Consider the following 19,369-nt stretch of genomic DNA (forward strand, 5'->3'; position numbering starts at 1 on the left):
AATAAGGTCTTGAAACGATTAGTACCTTTTTCAAGAGCATAATTAATTAGGTATGCTGAGAATGTTTAACAGTTTTGTGTGAAAGGGTAAACGAGAAAAGTTTGGCATCCATTTTTGTTCGCCGCGAGCCACTTTTCAATGACGTTAGCTAACGTTCGGTTTGCTCGCCACGAACAATCTGTTTCTTAACGCTAACGACAAAACGTTTCGCGAATGCCCGCGTTAAGAAACGTAGGGATGGATATGACTTCGCTTTATCCGTCATCATATTCTGTCGGTAGAAACGGTGGTTGGAGGATAGAGATCCTTTTTAATACCTATAACCCAAGGTTATCTAGCAAACATTTCAACAACTTCCGAGACCTCAAAACGATCTACTCAGGTGTACTGATGAGAAATACAATTCGCCATGAGATTACACACCAAACATCATTTGCGGGCTAACGCCATATAACCGTAAATAAAATGTGTTGAGTGCGTCGTTAAATAAAACATGTCCTTCCTTCCTTACTTCATCTGCGTGCTTCACACACAACCTGGAACATTAGCTTATGGCATTTGGTTTTTGACTGATTAGTTTGTAATTCTATTTTCTAAGAGTTGTAAGAGTTATATCACAAAGCTGACAAGCCAATTTGATTTTAAACATTTTACTAGCATTGTTTATTATTAGGTTTGTGATTTTATAAGTGTATCTTGGGCGTGACGTAGCTCAGTGGTATAGCGCTCGCCTGATGCGCAGTCGATATAGGATCGATTCCCGTCGGTGGGCTCATTGTGCTATTTCTTGTTCCAGCCAGTGTTCCACATCTGGTGTAACACAGGCCGTGGTATGTACTACCCTGTCTGTGGGATGGTGCATATAAAAGATCCCTTGCTGCTAATTGAAATGAGTAGCTCATGATGTGGCGATAGCAGGTTTCCTCTCAATATCTGTGTGGTCCGTAACCATATGTCTGACGACAAATAACCGTAAATAAAATGTGTTGAGTGCGTCGTTAAATAAAACATTTTCTTCCTTATAAGTGTATCTACACACTTCTATGCATGGACTGATTGTAAGTGTTGTACTAAATATATGTTTCCAATTCTTCACCTTTGTTTCATATGTGACTAACGACGTCACCGCTCTTGCGACTTCATTTCTCATGCGATTTTCATGAAACTTGACATCGAAATAGGATGATGATATTACCGTGTATAATATTCTATACGGACTGTTAATGTCGGGAAAGGAAAGGAATATTTGTTTAACAACACATGAACACATTTTAAACTGCGACTCTTTGTCTAGGATGTTTATTTTGACGTTTGTCGAGAGATAGAAAGAAAAGAAACCCGCTGTTTTCAATTAGGCGTCTCCTACAGAAAAAGCAGCAAGGAATCGCATACATGCAATTTCTGTTTAAAAGCATGGTACATGGGCAGGCTGGCTTTTGCCCGAATTAAACGAATATGCCTGAATCTGGATAACAACAATTATTCATATTAGCATTACTACCAAACAGCTATATACGGTCGCAAGCTAACAACTACGCATTTTTACATAGATTACAACTAATTTTGAGAGTAGAAATGTATGGTAAAAAGGTCTCAGGTTAGCACATTTTGCCGGAATATCTGTATAATTTTTGCCGGAATTTGAGGTTCTGCAGTTGCCACCACCCCCCCCCCCCCCCCCCCCCACACCCCCTCCTCCTCCGTCTCGTTCACTTATGTGTTTTGTCTATGATATTTGTTTATATATAAAATATCCCTTGCTACGTTTTCGTTAAGAGAAGCCTGTGTGGAGGCGGCGGGTTTCCTATCTATCTTTGTTCAAAAAGGAAAGAAAGAAGTATTTTATTTCACGATGCACTCAACACATTTTAACTACGGTTATATGGTTAAAGATACATTGTCACAAACCATTGACCTATTAAATGGCCTAACAAAGTATTACCTATTAAAAAATAAAATAAAATATTTGATTTGTCCGTAAACGTACTTTATTCAACCATCTACGTAAGCACCATACCCGACTTATTAATGATATTTTGTAAAAATAACTGAATTATGGCAATGGTCCATAATTCAAAAACTAATATTGCCAAGAGGGTTGACATGGATTTCACTCCATCATGGTTCAGTTAAGGAAATAAAATAGTCTGATTTGGTTTTCAAAAATTAATGTAATTTTCATTTATTATTATTGTTTTGAGATATAAGGTTCTTAAATCCGTGACAGTATGCCTTTAAGGACCACCGAGATAATTATAGAGAGAACCCGCTGTCGCCATTTTATAGGCTATTCTTTTTTTATTTCACATTTTAAAAATGTACCGAGGTGTAGTATAACAAAATTAATAATATTTACCATCCTAAGCTAAAACACACTAAATGAAACCAAATGAAGGTTTGTAGATGTGAAATTTCGAACACTGGATAGACATTTCCTCTCACCTATTTTCTTTTTTCAACTGTTGATTTGATTAAAATCCTTTTCCTCGACCCGTAGCGCACGGTATGTACGGTAATGAAAAATGTGAACGCAGACATTGCTGCATATCTTCAACAAATACCAATGTTTTGGTTTTTCTAATGGAATGATGAACTCACGATGTGTTTCTTCATTCTCACAACATGGACATTCCTGCGAGCATCGCTTCCAACATTCATTTGGTCAAATAACAGCAGGGCGGTAAGGACCTCCGGCGGGTTCAGAGGGGACACCGACGGTTCTTCCTTAGTTTGTTTTGTTTTGGGGTTGTTGGGTTGGTTTTTTGTTGTTGTTGTTGTTGTGGGGGTTTTTTTGTTGTTGGTTTTTTTTTTTTTGGGAGGGGGGTAATATTTTATTGTTCCCAGAGATTCTTCACAGTATCGGGGTTGATACTCATAGGTTTTAACAAATAGCACAATGCATTCAAAAACTATTATTTATTTCATTATTCACTTTAATCAACGATAACACATTTTTAATGTGTACTACAAGTCATCTAAATAGCCTCTTGTTTTAATTAACTATTGTCTTGTAATAAAGTACCTATCGGGCATTATAGTATGACAATATGGGCCAAACTGAAAAACAGTAAATTTGTTTTAGCCTGGGGTAGTGTGTTTAAAATGGCCGTAAAAAAACAAATTCAATGATGACAAAGTGTCATCATGCAGTTTATAATTCAGGACACACTAAATAGTACAAAACTAGCATAAAACATGGTATGTACCCTAGTTCAAAGTTAGGTCATATTTTGACATCTGACAACATTACTAAAGTGCTGGGAACTCCTTTTAGGCCAACCCCTCTTATCCCTAAAAAAAGCTATGTTTAGAATAAATTTAAATCTCTTTTTCCGTCTAAAACTTGCTTAAGGTGCTTGCACTTAAGTAGCTAACGTATGCGTCAGAGAGATATTAGCTTTATGTTTAATTGTAATATGTCGGAGAGCAATCAATTTCAATCACGCCAATTTCACTGGATGGTATAGCTGTGGCGACCGGGTCATCACAAAGGAGTAGCCAATATTATGCTTTAAATTAATAACACACATATCTCTGTTATTGGCGTGTGATATCATAAATACGCATGGTGTTTTCACCAATGGGTGTGTAAGAAATCAAAAGAAGGAACGAATTGGTGGATGGAAGGAAGGAAGGATAGATGGATGGGAGGATGAATTGCTAGTATGATTGTTTGGTTAATAGAGTTGGTTTGTTAGGGTTGGATATAATTGGATATTAAACATATGTGGCCAATGGTTAAAATTATTAAACACATTGTAAACGATAACATCTCAAAATATATCACAGAATATGATATACAGATTGTTAATTGTTTTTATGATTTGACTTAATAAGAGATAGTATATATGCAGTAGCATACTTCAGAATTATAACAAATGACACGAAATGGATCTTACTATTACACAGAAGATGATCTGTCATAATCCCATGATTGACACATAATTATTTTTCTGTCGTAAACTGACATCACGGGTACCAGCATGACTCTCCTGTTCTCATCGTCAATCAGGCCAACCACTGAAGGATTCCGTTAAAACGAAATAACAAAATCGCACAAAAGTCTTAGGTCAGATGTTCCGTGGTCTGAAATAGCAATTTCCTTCAAATCGCTATCTGGGTTTCTGTACTAGAATGGGAGAAAATGTACTTTTTGTGTAGTGTGTTGTCAAGCTAGGTTGAATGGGCGGGACATGGTCGGGTGTTAAAGTGTACACCTAGTGCGTTTATCGACCTAGGATTGATCCCCGTCGGTGGACCTAGTTGGGCTATGTCTCGTTCCAGTACTATTCTGTTTGTGAGATGGTGCAAACAAAAAAGAGTATCCCATGGAGTAGCGGTAGCGGGTTTCCTCTCTCATTACCTGTTTAGTCCTTGACCATATGTTCGACGCCATATAACGGTAATTAAAATGTGTTGAGTGCATCTTAAATAAAATAAAAACATTCATTCCTTCCTTCTTCCGGTAACATGTTATACGTTATATGTAACATGTTATATGTTACATGTATCGTGTTATACGTTACATGTAATACGGTAACGTTATATGTAGCATGTTATACGTTATATGTAACATGTTATACGTTATATGTCACATGGTATAGGTTATATGTAACATGGTATACGTTATATGTTACATATAGCGTGTTATACGTTACATATAATACGGTAACGTTATATGTAGCATGTTAAATGTTATATGTAACATGTTATATGTAAATATTATACGGAACATGTTATATGTCATATGGTATACGTTATATGTAACATGGTATACGTTATATGTAACATGGTATACGTCATATGTAACATGTTATACGTTATATGTAACATGTTATACGTTATATGTAACATAGTATACGTTATATGTAGCATGTTGTACGTTATATGTAACATGATATACATTATAGGTAACATGGTTTACGTCATATGTAAAACGTTATATGTAACATATACGTTATAGGTAACATGGTATACGTTATATGTCACATGTTATATGTAACATGTTATATGTAACATAGTATACTTTATATGTAATATGTTATATGTAACATGGTATAGTTATATGTAACATGCTATACGTTATAATATATGTAACATGGTATATGTTATATGTAACATGTTATAAGTTACACGATAATGACAGCTACGACATTTGCGATTGTAATTGTAACAGATTATTTGATTGGATCATATGGTTGTTCATTGTGAGTAATTACTCCATTTATTTTCCACGATGGTCATAAATAAAACATTGTTTAAACTAGCATAGTATTTATGTCATTATCCTAGAAGAGGTCCACATGGGCGCGATGACCTTTTGTGGTTCCATTTGATGACAAAAAGACAGACACTTCTTGTATCTTGTTAAGCGAAGTGTGTCCCCTGTAGAGTTATTGTTTTAATCTAATGCTACACAGAGTGTTACAGCTAATAGGCTGAGAAAATCTGTCCCATGTGGACCTCTTCTAATATGATGACATAAATAGTATGCTGGTTTATTTATTACCATTGTAAATTGGTTTTGCTTACAATGAATGACTATATGATCCTCTCGTGTCAGCCAAGGGGGCGGGACGTAGCTCAGTGGTACAGCGCTCGCCTGATGCGCGATCAGTCTAGGATCGATTCACGTCGGTGGGCCTATTTGGCTATTTCTCGTTCCAGCCAGTGATCCACAATTGGTGTAACAAAGGCTGTGCTATGTACTATCCTGTCTGTGGGATGGTGCATATAAAAGATCCCTTGCTGCTAATCGAAAAGAGTAACCCATGAAGTGGCGACAGCGGGTTTCCTCTCTTAATATGTGTGTGGTCCTTAACCATATGTCCGACGTTATATTACCGTAAATAAAATGTGTTGAGTGCGTCGTTAAATAAAACATTTCGTTCGTTTCGTTTCAGCCAATGGACCACGACTGGTATATCAAAGGTCGTGATATGTGCTATCTTGTCTGTGGGATGGTTTATATAAAAGATACCTTGCCACTGATGGAAACATTTAGCATTTCCTCTCTAAGAATATATGTCAAAATTACCGAATGTTTCATATCCAATGGCCGATGATTAATAAATCAATGTGCTCTAGTAGTCTCGTTAAACAAAACAAAGTTTAACTATATGATCCAGTGAAATTCAATTATAAATGGATTATTTGGCAATATATATAGTATATATAAATTGTTTTCTTCTAATTTCAGGATGAGGTGAATCAAGTTTTGACAATTAACGTTTGGCTGGAACAGGTAAGAAATTTACTTAATTTAGAGGGAGGGCGTTTTTCACGGATCAGTCAATAACTTTGGTTTATCCTATGCATATGAAGTTATTGTGTTTGTTGGTTGGGACCGGCCTCGGTGGCGCATTGCTTAAGCCATCGGACTACATGCTGGTAGGTACAGGTTCGCAGCCCGGTACCGGCTCTCAACCAGAGCGAGTTCTTAAGGGCTCAATGAGTAGGTGCAAGGCCACTACATCCTCTTCTCTCTCACTAACCACTAACCAACAATTCGTGGGTAGAAGCCGATGACTTAACCATGACACCACCGAGGCCGATGCACTGTTAGAAGTTGGATTAGTTTATAAACAGAAGAGTGTTTCCAATAATAAGGTTTGATATATCTACGTGTTAAGATTACATATAAATATGAAATGGAATTCGTTATCTACCTCTGATATGTTACACCACTGACACAATCTGTTTTCCCGTGAAATATTGGAGTAGCGACCTGAATCTACATTCAACGTATGTGCAGAAGCTATGTTTTCTCGGTCGACCCATACACTTGCAGTCGCCTGTCTCGATAATGTCAGATCCTAATTAAAGAGGGTAGAAACAGATCTATCAAACGATACTATGTTACGCTGTACAGAGAATAAGTTATTGTTTTGCAATGGCCAAAGTATTGGTACTATAACCAGTCTGTCGGTTCAACCAATGAAATCCGTTAACTAGAACTTGGTCAGGTTAATTTGTAAACAGATTTTGGTATATAACAGTCTTGATCTTAAGAGACTCTTGCTTTCTTTGTTTTCCTTCGTATGTTTGTTTCTTCCTTCTACCCATGCTCTAAGCTCAGTGTCTAAGTGTCGTGGTTAGGCCATCGAACTTAAGGCTGGTAGGTACAGGGTTCACAATGGGTAAGTGTAAGACCACTACACCCTCTGTGTTTTCGCTGTAGAGTTATCTCTGGCGGAGAGAGCGGTCATATCCGTCCAAATGTCTATCTCGCACTCAAACGGTAGAGTTGGCCTAGCTAGGACACACTCTCTCTCTCTCTCTCTCTCTCTCTCTCTCTCTCTCTCTCTCTCTCTCTCTCTCTCTCTCTCTCTCTCTCTCTCTCTGTCTCTCTCTCTCTCCCTCTCTGTCTCTCTCTCTCTCTCTCCCTCTCTGTCTGTCTGTCTCTCTCTCTCTCTCTGTCTCTCTGTCTCTGTCTCTGTCTCTCTCTCTCTCTCTCTCTCTCTCTCTCTCTCTCTCTCTCTCTCTCCCTCTCTCTCTCCCTCTCCCTCCCTCTCCCTCTCTCTCTCTCTCTCTCTCCCTCTCTCTCTCTCTCTCTCTCTCCTCGTCTCGGTCTCTCTGTCTCTCTCTCTCTCTCTCTCTCTCTCTCTCTCTCTCTCTCTCTCTCTCTCTCTCTCTCTCTCTCTCTCTCTCTCTCTCTCTCTCTCTCTCTCTGTCTCTCTGTCTCTGTCTCTGTCTCTCTCTCTCTCTCTCTCTCTCTCTCCCTCTCCCTCTCCCTCCCCCCCCCCCTCTCTCTCTCTCTCTCTCTCTCTCTCTCTCTCTCTCTCTCTCTCTCTCTCTCTCTCTCTCTCTCTCTCTCTCTCTCTCTCTCTCTCTCTCTGATAACTGATGCTAATTAGATGTATTTCAATTTATTTCCGTACGTATTTGTCAATTAATATTCAAACATGCTGTCCTGAGCACATACCTCAGCCATCTGGGCTGTCTGTCCAGAACAACGATTGAAATGCGTTTTATTTAACAACGCTACTCGCGCACATTGATTAATTATTTTAAGATATTTTTTCCACAAAAAAATATTCCCAATGAATAAAAAGAGAGTACTTGGATAACAATGCCCGCAGCTCTTTTAATACAAATAAGGCAATATGGTGTGCACGAGATATGCAATAGCCCTAATTGGATGGGTAACTATCCCCTAGGGGTGAGCCATAGCAGGGCAGTTCTTTCCAACATGTACATGCATAAGTGGGTATGTAACGCTGCGTATCTTCCTACCGGTAATGGACACAGCAGCACCCAAACTACTCCCCAGTGCAAAAGATAGCAGAGTATACTAAATACAAGTACACGCAAGATCGTAGAACCACTCCTGCATTCCAACCAAAATCTCCCAAGGCAAGTTTCGGTCATATACTAGAGCCATGGAAACATTTTCCAGAGAACGTGAGAACTACCAATCTATTCCAACCACAAAACTCCCAAGAGTAAACCCTATACTAGAGCCATAGTAAGCATTTTTCAGAGAATATGAGAATTACCAATGCATTCCAACCAAAAAGCTCACAAGGGTAAACCACGGCAAGTTTCGGTCCTACACTAGAGCCATAAGCAGCATTTTCCAGAGACTGTGAGAACAACCAATGTATTCCAACCACAAAACTCTTATGGGTAAGCCCTATACTAGAGCCATAAGCAGCATTTTCCAGAGATTGTGAGAACAACCAATGTATTCCAACCACAAAACTCCCAAAAGTAAACTAGGACAAGTTTTTGGCCCTATATCAGAGTCATAGGAAGATACTGGATGTCAAACATTCGATAATTCTGACTCGTCATCTTCAGACGAAACCGGCTACGTTTTCCCATTATCAACAGGGGATCTTTTATATTCATGTCCCCACACAGGATAGTGGCTATCAAGATCTTTGATAAACCAGTGGCTTGGCACGTGTTAGTATTGTCGAGAGTAATCAAAAACTTGGAGACGTCACTTAACCGTGTGAAGTAATAGCAGGACTTTCCATCAACAGATAAATGTATTTGTTGCGAGATTTCGTCATACCCCCGCTATGAAAATGGATGCTCCCCGCCAGTACGGTGACTGTTATCGTCATAATAATGGCTTCCCTCCCCGGGATATGGAGTATTCCAGCTGGGTTGTCGAACAGACTTGTCACAAAAACTCACTGGTATGTTAGGTAACAAAACGCGCTTCCAGCAATACCTGATAATAGGAGTATTGCTATCAGAAGCGGTCGTTAACTTTTCCCCAGAGGGACGGGGCGCAATATGCCTTTAAGAAATAACAAGGAACTAAAAAGTAGAATTTTTTATAATGATGATGCTAACAATGTTTTTTTATTAATTCTGATATTAATTATCGATATTTTCTTATTAATTCTCACGCTGTTTTCATATTAATGTCCATACTGTTTTCTTATTAATTCTCACGCTGTTTTCTTATTAATTCTCACCTTGTTTTCATATTAATTCTCACGCTGTTTTCTTATTAATTCTCACGTTGTTTTCTTATTAATTCTCAGCTGTTTTCTTATTAATTCTCACGTTGTTTTCTTATTAATTCTCACACTGTTTTCTTATTAATTCTCACGCTGTTTTCATATTAATTCTCACGTTGTTTTCTTATTAATTCTCACGCTCTTTTCATATTAATTTTCACGCTGTTTTTATATTAATTCTCACACTGTTTTCTTATTAATTCTCACGTTGTTTTCATATTAATTCTCACGCTGTTTTTATATTAATTCTCACACTGTTTTCTTATTAATTCTTATGCTGTTTTCATATTAATTCTCATGTTGTTTTCATATTAATTCTCACACTGTTTTCTTATTAATTCTCACAATGTTTTCATATTAATTCTCACGCTGTTTTCTTATTAATTCTCACCTTGTTTCCATGTTAATATTCACGCTGTTTTCATATTAATTCTCACGCTGTTTTCATATACATTTCTCGCTGTTCTCGTCCTGTTTTTACATAATTCTCACGCTTTGCTACTGTTTTCACAGTAAAGCTCTCATTGTTTTACATAATTTTAATAGTTTTCATTTTAATTCATACACTTTTTCATATTCATTTTTACACACTGTTATCATATTGATTCTCACACATTATTTTCATATTAATCTCAAGCTTTTTTCACATTAAATCAAACACATTAAAAACAAATTCTCACATTGTATCAGTTCTCACACTTTTAATATATTAATTCTCTCTGTTTTATCTCTTACGTTGTTTTCAGATTTATTCTCACGTTATTTTCATATAATTGTTTTGTTATTTTCACATTAATTCTCACTCTGTTTTTGTATTAATTCTGAATCTGTAATTACAGCTCGGGGTAAAAGAACACACAGAGGGTACATAAAAAGCCATATACCCCTCGTGATGCTTCTACAACTTATATTATTTCTCTCGATTATATTTAGTAGCCTATCTAGAGCCAATGTAAACATGCATGTGCACATTTTCCTTTACCAATATAACTATATCCATGTATCCGTTACCCGAGAGAGGGGGGGGGGGGGGGGCGTCGCCCAGTAGCCTGATGTGCGGTCGGTCTGGGCTATTTTACGTTTCAGCCTGTGCACCACAGGTGTTTTATAAAAGACCGTGGGATGATGCATATAAAGGATTCCTTACTAATAATGGAAATATATAGTGGGTTTCACCTCTAAGACTATGAGCCTACTTTACAAACCCTGTTTTTCTTAAACGCAGGTGTTTAAGCATTGTAAATGTATGTAGTTACACTCGTGTAAGCCTAAAACAGGCTTGGTAAATTCGACTCTATAATTAATTGTAAAGTTTTTAAAACACTTTAACTTCTATTCAAAGTTTTAAAATGTACTTACCTTGATTTTATGTATTGTATTATACTTTTCACCCACAGCTGCTTACACTGTGGTTTTACATGAATATATGTAAATAATATTTCCATATACTTACCATTTGTTACACCCAATAGCCGATATGTATTTTTGTGCTGGGGTGTCGTTAAACAAACATTAATTCATTCATTCGACTCTATATGTCAAAATTACCAAATGTTTGACATCCAATAGCTAATCATTAATAAATCAAGGTGCTCTAGTAGTGTCGTTAAACAAAATAAACTTTAACGAGGCAGGTGAAAACACGAAATGAAGATCCATTCGCTTCATGGCATTCGCTAGACTGGCCGGACATTTGTGTTCCACACTTTATTACCTGTACCGCTTTGGCCGCGTGTCTAACATTCGAAAAATAAACTTAGAATAAAACATCCAGCCAATGCACCACGACTGGTATATCAAAGACCGTGGTATATGTCTATGCTATCCTGTCTGTGGGAATGTGCATATAAAAGATTCCTTGCTAATATTGGAAATATATTGGAGGGGGGGGGGGGGGGTACTTCCAACCAGTGCTCCACGACTGGTATATCAAAGGTCATGGTATGTACTATCCTGTCTGTGGGATGGTGCATATAAAAGATGCCCTAATAATAATGGAAATATATAGGATTTTATTTCTACTTCCAACCAGTGCTCCACAACTGGTATATCAAAGAACATAGTATGTGCTATCTAGTCTGAGGGACATTGCATAATAGATACTGGTAATAGGAAAATGTGACGGGTTTCCTCTGATGTCTAGAAGTCAAAATTACCAGATGTTTGACATCCAATAGCTAATGATTAATAAATCAAAGTGCTCTATTGCTGTCGTTAAACAAAAACAAACTTCTAACTGCTACCCTAGGCAGGGGTGAAAACGCGAAATGGAGATCCATATGCTTCATGGCATTCGCCGGACCGGCGGGACATTTGTGTTCCACACTTTATTACCACGTGCCTAACAGTTGGAAAATAAACATGGAATAAAACAGCTGGTTCTAGAGCTTTATGTATCGGTGGCCAATTCTCCTTTAGGTTTAGGAGCAATGGGCGGACCACCATGGCGATACCTTTGATTCAGGAATCAGTGCTTTGCGGGGATCTTTTCGTCGGACATCAATGGCGATTTGTTGTTTTCATGGGCTACCGTGCGTTCGTCCTTAAGCCGTTACACGTGTTTTACGCGTAATTCACGTTTCTTCTTTCCAAACACTAAACGGACTTAATGGTCAGTCCATTTGCTGGATCGGTTTTCTGGTTCGATTGGAAATGAACACCTCATAAAGGACTAATAGGGAAACATGTGGCATACTTGGCCACAGACCAGTTAATTGCACTTTGTTTCTATATAGCCTTAGTGGCTATAACATTGTTATTAATATCAGCCGGCCCATGGATTTTTGTATGTACCTTTGCCTGCCTGGGGGAAACATATCCTGAAAAGGACAATAACCCCTGTTGTCCAGCTCTTTCTCCCAGGATATTGGTTTAAACAAACACACCCACTAAACCTGGCTGGAGTACACCTATTTTTACAGCCAGAATTACCACAAACAAGTCTTCAATGTCAACAAGTTACACATGTTTACAAATTACATGCTCTCCCCTGTCAACTTCAGTCAAATAATTTCCACTTCAAAGCTGTCTGCCATGAAATAATCACAGTCAAACAGTAGACTACTTTCGCGGAGATTTCCGGACAACCAAATGGGAAGATAACTGTAATCTGAGGCCACTTGAAGACAATGTAGAAGCGTATAACCAAATATGTTTCTTTGTTGTTGTTGTTTGTTGTTGTTGTTGTTGGGAATTGTTTTATTAGTTTTTTAACGACACCACTAGAGCACATTCATTAATTAATCATCGGCTATTGAATGTCAAATATTTTGGTAATTTCTATTCATGTTCTTAGAAGAAATTTGTTACATTTTTTCCGTAGGAGCAAGGGATTTTTATATGCATTTTCCAAAGACAGGACAGCACATACTATGGCCTTTGATATGTCAGTCGTGCGGCACTGGTTGGGACGGGAAATACCCTAATCAGAGAATGGGTCCACCAAGTGGGTTCGATCCTACAGTCCTCAATTGCTGTCTACCGTCTGAGCTATGTCCTGCCCTTCCTGTTAGGATTTGTTTGTTTGTTTTGTTTAACGACACCACTAGAGCACATTGATTTGTTAATCATCGGCTATTGGGTTTCAAACATTTGGTAACTTTGATAGCAAGGGATCTTTTATATGCACCATCCCAGACAGGATAGCACATACCACGGCTTTGATATTCCAGTCATAGTGCACTGGCTGGAACGACAATTAGTTCAATGGGCCCATCGACGGGATCCTAGACCGACCGTGCATCAAGTGAGCGCTTTACCACTGACTGGCTACGTCCCGCCCCCTTCCTATTAGGAAAGTAAAGTTTGTTTTATTTTTATCTTATCATCGGCTATTGGACGTCAAACATATGGTCATTCTGACACTCTATTTTAGAGGAAACCCGCTTTCGCCACATAGGCTACTCTTTTACGACAGGCAGCAAGGGATCTTTTATTTGCGCTTCCCACAGGCATGATAGCACAAACCATGGCCTTTGTTGAACCAGTTATGGATCATTGGTCGGTGCAAGTGGTTTACACCGACCCATTGAGCCTTGCGGAGCACTCACTCAGGGTTTGGAGTCGGTATCTGGATTAAAAATCCCATGCCTTGACTGGGATCCGAACCCAGTACCTACCAACCTGTAGACCGATGGCCTAACCACGACGCCACCGAGGCCGGTTCCTGTTAGGACTAACAAAGGTCGATATAGAAAGTGAGGGGGATGAGGGGGATAACATGGCATCCATGACTCCCCCTATTGCTACGCTAATGCATTAATAGAAGAACTGTCTTGCGACTGCATATTAAAGCCATTTGTTTTTCACTTATCAACATTCAGAAGTAAACGGATTGTTATGAATATCTCTCCTCTTCCTCGTGTCTTCAACTATATCTATTCCTTGAGAAGAAAGAGAAGAAAAAAATATACAATATGTGTGGTCCGTTTGTTGTGTCGTGAAGTACAATCGTAGAAACTTAACAGCGCACTTGAGTGTTCTTTAACAACCACTCATTTCCCTTTTCCATTCGTTTTCCTTCGTGATTTCTGCCACCTTTCTGGGCGCACCAACCTGAATCGCGTGATCAATCTTGTAATTGGTTGCACGTGTGATTAACAAGCGCCGCAACCTGCCTTTTACTAAATGTCTTTAATCACCACACATGTCTGCGGGGATAGAACGGAACACCATAAAGATGCGCTAGGCAAGAACGAGTGTCGAACGTCGACGACGGTAAGTGATAATTAACCTCAAAGTGCCCGATAATCGACCTCGATTTCATCGATATTCAATTAAAATGTCAATTCTAAACACTCGTGTAGCTTATTGGGACATAGATTCTGATGTCGGCGTGTCTCCTCCGTCACACAGCTTTGTTTTCGACATGGCCAGGATCGTATATATGCATATAAAGCACGACACGAAACACCGCCATTAACTTCCCCTCGTGACATCAACGTAAAGACTACAGTTGCGTGTCGTAATAAAATATCACAAAATGTCTCTCCCCCCCCCCCCCCCATCCCCCTGTCACAGTCAGTCAGTCAACCGTTTGTCACGTGCTTACAAAACACCGAAGGTTCAAGCACGTCTGTCTTGGGCACAGCCTCCGCGGTGAGCTGTCACAGTGCAGACAGGGTCGAAACTACCAGAGGATGGTGAGACGTGAAAAGGTGCCCCATCATTTAGCTGGAGTTGAGACTAATACCCTATATTACTGTGCCCTGATTTTTTCATTGCACCAACCACCCTCACCCTCCCCCAACCCTGCCCCGACCAACACCCCCTACCCCCACCCTCACCCCGTTATTTTAGTATAGGTCCAGCTGTAGCAGATTCATTTGTAAACTTGAATGGTAAATGTTGGCACGTTGCTATCTGTGCAGTAATTAATTATAACGATATGTATTTATTAATCTCACAACTCGTTCTTTAAAAGTGTATCAAACTCGCTTTCGCTCTCGTTTATATAAATCTGTCGCGTCGCACGCGTACCGTTAGGATGCGGCAATTGGAATCAATGACTTCTAAAATAATCGCTCGCATCGCAGGCGTTGCTCGCGTCCGGTTAGGATACAGCTTTAGAATATGAATATATCTATAACCTATGCACTTCTGGACATCGCAATGTTTTGTAGTCTAAAATAATTTTATACTCGTACGTACACATTTTTATTTTTTGCCGATGGCTAAACGAAATTTGCGATAAGATGCCCAAAGGTCATTCCAATTGTATTTATCCATATAATATATTTAAAACATATTACGGTATGATGCGGGTTTTTTTGGGGGGGTTTTGTCGGGTTTGTTTTGGGTTTTTGGGTTGTTTTTTGTTTTTTTGTGTTTTTTTGGGGGGGATGTTTGGGGTGGGGGGTGTTTGTTGGTTTGTTTTTAAACAGAAAGGAGCAGGATTTGTGTTTATTTTGCTTTCTTTGGCTCAGAACATAGGATGTCCCTTTAACCGCTGTTTTTGTGTTGTCCGTTACTGTGTGTGCGTCATATCTGCGTAACGTTCACGTCTCATGGCAGTGACGCTCACATTTCGACAAGCACTGAGACACAATCGTCTTCAGCAGTGGTATTTTAATTACAGTCGGATTTAGTCGGGGTTATGTGTAGGGCACTGGCTTGTTTTAAGTGTTGTATAGTCGTACATGTTCCGGCCGTCACCGAGAGAACGCGTCTAACATAATGCAGGGCCGTGTCTAGCTTTTGTTCCCGCCGGTCTATATATATATTAGTTGTTAACCATCGATCTTGAAGCTGACAGGTACTAGGTTCACTCCTTGAGACAGGAAGGAAATGTTTTATTTAACGGCCCATCCAGAGAGAGATTTAATGGTTTAACGGAGATGCGTGTAGCCACTGCGCCGACTTCTAACTCGCTGTCCTGGACACGCAGCCCATTAGAGCTGAGGTGTGTGTCCAAGACAGCGTGCTTGCACCTTAATTGGGTATAAAGTTTGTTTTGTTTAACTACACCACTAGAACACATTGATTTATTAATCAACAGCTACTGTCAAATGTTTTCTTTGACGACGCACTCAACACATTTCATCTGTGGTTATTTGGCGTCAGACATATGGTTAAGGACCACACTGATATTGAGAGAGGAAACCCGCTGTCGCCACTTCATGGGCTACTCTTTTCGATTAGCAGCAATGGATGTTTTATATGTACCATCCCACAGACAGGTTAGTACATACCACGGCATTTGATATACAAGTCGTGGTGTACTGTTTAATAATTAGGGTCAGTACTTTTAACAAAACAATGGGGGAAAAAAATCCAAACTGGCAAATTGCTTCGGATCACAGTTAACTTCTCATACGAAAACATGTCCACAGAACTATCCCCTGTTTGACTGTGATTATTTTATGACACAAATGATGTAGAAGCAAAAGAAAGAAATGTTTTATTTAACGACGCACTCAACACATTTTATTTACGGTTATATGACGTCAGACATATGGTTAAGGACCACACAGATTTTGAGAGGAAACCCGCTGTCGCCACTACATGGGCTACTCTTCCGATTAGCAGCAAGGGATCTTTTATTTGCGCTTCCCACAGGAAGGATAGCACAAACCATGGCCTGTGTTGAACCAGTTATGGATCACTGGTCGGTGCAAGTGGTTTACACCTACCCACTGAGCCTTGCGGAGCACTCATTCAGGGTTTGGAGTCGGTATCTGGATTAAAAATCCCATGCCTCGACTGGGATCCGAACCCATTACCTACCAGCCTGTTCACCGATGGCCTAACCACGACGCCACCGAGGCCGGTTGACAGGGAAGAATATGCAGTTTACAAAATGTGTAACTTATTAACATTGAACACTTCTTTGTGGTAATACCAGCCCATGCAAAATGGTCTACTCCGAGCAGGTTTAGTAGGTGTTGTTTAAACTGATTGTTTTGCTTTATTTGTTTGGGTTTTGTTGTTGTTGTTGTTTATTTGTTTTTTGGGGGGTTGGGTGGTTATGGCTGTCATTACTCACATTCACACCTGCAGATTCTGCGTTCCTGCTATTTTCCGCGTTCCTGCTATTTTCTGCGTTCCTGTTGTTTCTGAGTTCCTGCTTTATATACATATACACTACTTCCGTTACAAAAATGTCACTACAGGCAGGTAATCGGTCTGATTTAGAAGCCATGTATTCGCGATATTTATTAACATGGGAAAACTTCGCACTGAACCCACGCTCGATCTCGTGCGGTCACACACGCCGGCTAGTTCGCCGACGCCACCGTATTGCCAGATAGCTGTGATTAGGACAGCTGCTAAGACACTTGATGAATTGTTTTCGATGAATCAAGCTGATAGTTTTATTGGAGAACACGGTTGCAATGAAGATAGCAATGCATCATACCAAAACGTATCTCATCTGGTCAGAGTCGGGAGGTACTCTTTCTCCCACCCACCCATCAACTCCCCCCCCCCCCCCCCCCCCCAAAAAAAAAAAAAAAAAAAAAACAGGAAAGAAAAGGAATGTGTGTTTATATTACACAAGCATTTGTAAAGTGTTTGGAATCGGTTATTTACAGTTGTTGGGGGTTTTTCTACACAATCGATTATATATTTTTTTTTTACAATCTATCATCACATCGATATAGGTAAATTGATCAATTTTCGATTATAATCGATATTTGGAAAACCATTACCTCAGTACATTTTTGTGTTTTAAATTACAGCTGTCTGATGTCTAACGTGGGGGTTGGTTGGTTGGGGGGGGGGGGGGGGGGTTTTGGGGTAGGGGTTTTTGTTGGTTTTTTACTGTCTGTTTAGACAGAGAGGAAACCGGTCACACAGGTTACTCTTCTCAAAAAGACAATATTGTACATACCACGGCTTTTCCTTGTAACTTATTTTCGTGCTTATATCCAAATTAAGGTTCAAGCACGCTGTCCTGGGCACACACCTCAGCTATCTGGGTTGTCTGTCCAGGACAGTGGGTTAGTTGTTAATTGTTAGTGGTTAGTGAGAGAGAAGAGAGTGTAGTGGTCTTACACCTACCCATTGAGTCGTTAAAACTCGCTCTGAGTAGGAGCCGCTACCGAGCTGCGAACCCTGTACCTACCAGCCTTGTGTCCGATGGCTTAACCACGGCCTTTCGTGTACCAGCCATGGGGCAGATTCCTCCTCACCCTTAAAGTAAATTTAAAAAATATTAAGTGCTCATTTCAGACGTAACAGGAAGCATCTTCGACTTCGATTAGGTTCCGCACAACAATTACCATCTTATTTGATTAGTTTAAAATGTGCTGTGTTATCGTCTCCTCTCTTTCCCTCGTACCCTATAAAAGTTCATTCCAGCACAATCCCCTATTTGTTTACCGATAAACACAGCTAATCTCTCTGAAATAAAACGTCCATTGATTATATCCGCTGAATCTACGTTGACAAAGCATTTCTTCCTCCAATTACTTGAGCCTCGTCCAGAACCAAACCTTTTGAATTGGAACGAGCCTTATTTTCTAGTGTCAATTACTTGAGGCTCGTCCAGAACCAAACCTTTTGAATTGGAACGAGCCTTATTTTCTAGTGTCAATTACTTGAGGCTCGTCCAGAACCAAACCTTTTGAATTGGAACGAGCCTTATTTTCTAGTGTCAATTACTTGAGGCTCGTCCAGAACCAAACCTTTTGAATTGGAACGAGCCTTATTTCTAGTGTCAATTACTTGAGGCTCGTCCAGAACCAAACCTTTTGAATTGGAACGAGCCTTATTTTCTAGTGTCAATTACTTGAGGCTCGTCCAGAACCAAACCTTTTGAATTGGAACGAGCCTTATTTTCTAGTGTCAATTACTTGAGGCTCGTCCAGAACCAAACCTTTTGAATTGGAACGAGCCTTATTTTCTAGTGTCAATTACTTGAGGCTCGTCCAGAACCAAACCTTTTGAATTGGAACGAGCCTTATTTTCTAGTGTCAATTACTTGAGGCTCGTCCAGAACCAAACCTTTTGAATTGGAACGAGCCTTATTTTCTAGTGTCAATTACTTGAGGCTCGTCCAGAACCAAACCTTTTGAATTGGAACGAGCCTTATTTTCTAGTGTCAATTACTTGAGGCTCGTCCAGAACCAAACCTTTTGAATTGGAACGAGCCTTATTTTTCTAGTGTCAATTACTTGAGGCTCGTCCAGAACCAAACCTTTTGAATTGGAACGAGCCTTATTTTCTAGTGTCAATTACTTGAGCCTCGTCCAGAACCAAACCTTTTGAATTGGAACGAGCCTTATTTTCTAGTGTCAATTCTCGCGATAGAGAAAAAAGAGAGAGAGCGAGAAAGATATTAGACTGAAAGATATTAGACTTTAATCAGCAGTAACTGAGCTCAATTCATTTGCACAATGACGCATTAGGACCAGTCTGAATTACACGTCTGGTGGCGCCACTGTCTGACA

At 39.5% G+C, this 19,369-nt stretch overlaps 1 protein-coding gene across 1 annotated transcript in view; it reads left to right on the forward strand.

Moving 5' to 3' along the window:
* LOC121381600 (neuronal acetylcholine receptor subunit alpha-10-like) overlaps window positions 1–19,369 on the forward strand; it is a 193,454-nt gene that overhangs the window by 138,362 nt on the left and 35,723 nt on the right. Inside the window, exon 4 of the mRNA XM_041510939.1 lies at window positions 6,200–6,244. Coding sequence (XP_041366873.1) covers window positions 6,200–6,244 — 45 coding nt within the window. The remainder of the gene's footprint in view (window positions 1–6,199; window positions 6,245–19,369) is intronic.

Source organism: Gigantopelta aegis, chromosome 2 (genome assembly GCF_016097555.1).
Source record: "Gigantopelta aegis isolate Gae_Host chromosome 2, Gae_host_genome, whole genome shotgun sequence".
Taxonomy (NCBI): Eukaryota; Metazoa; Mollusca; class Gastropoda; order Neomphalida; family Peltospiridae; genus Gigantopelta; species Gigantopelta aegis.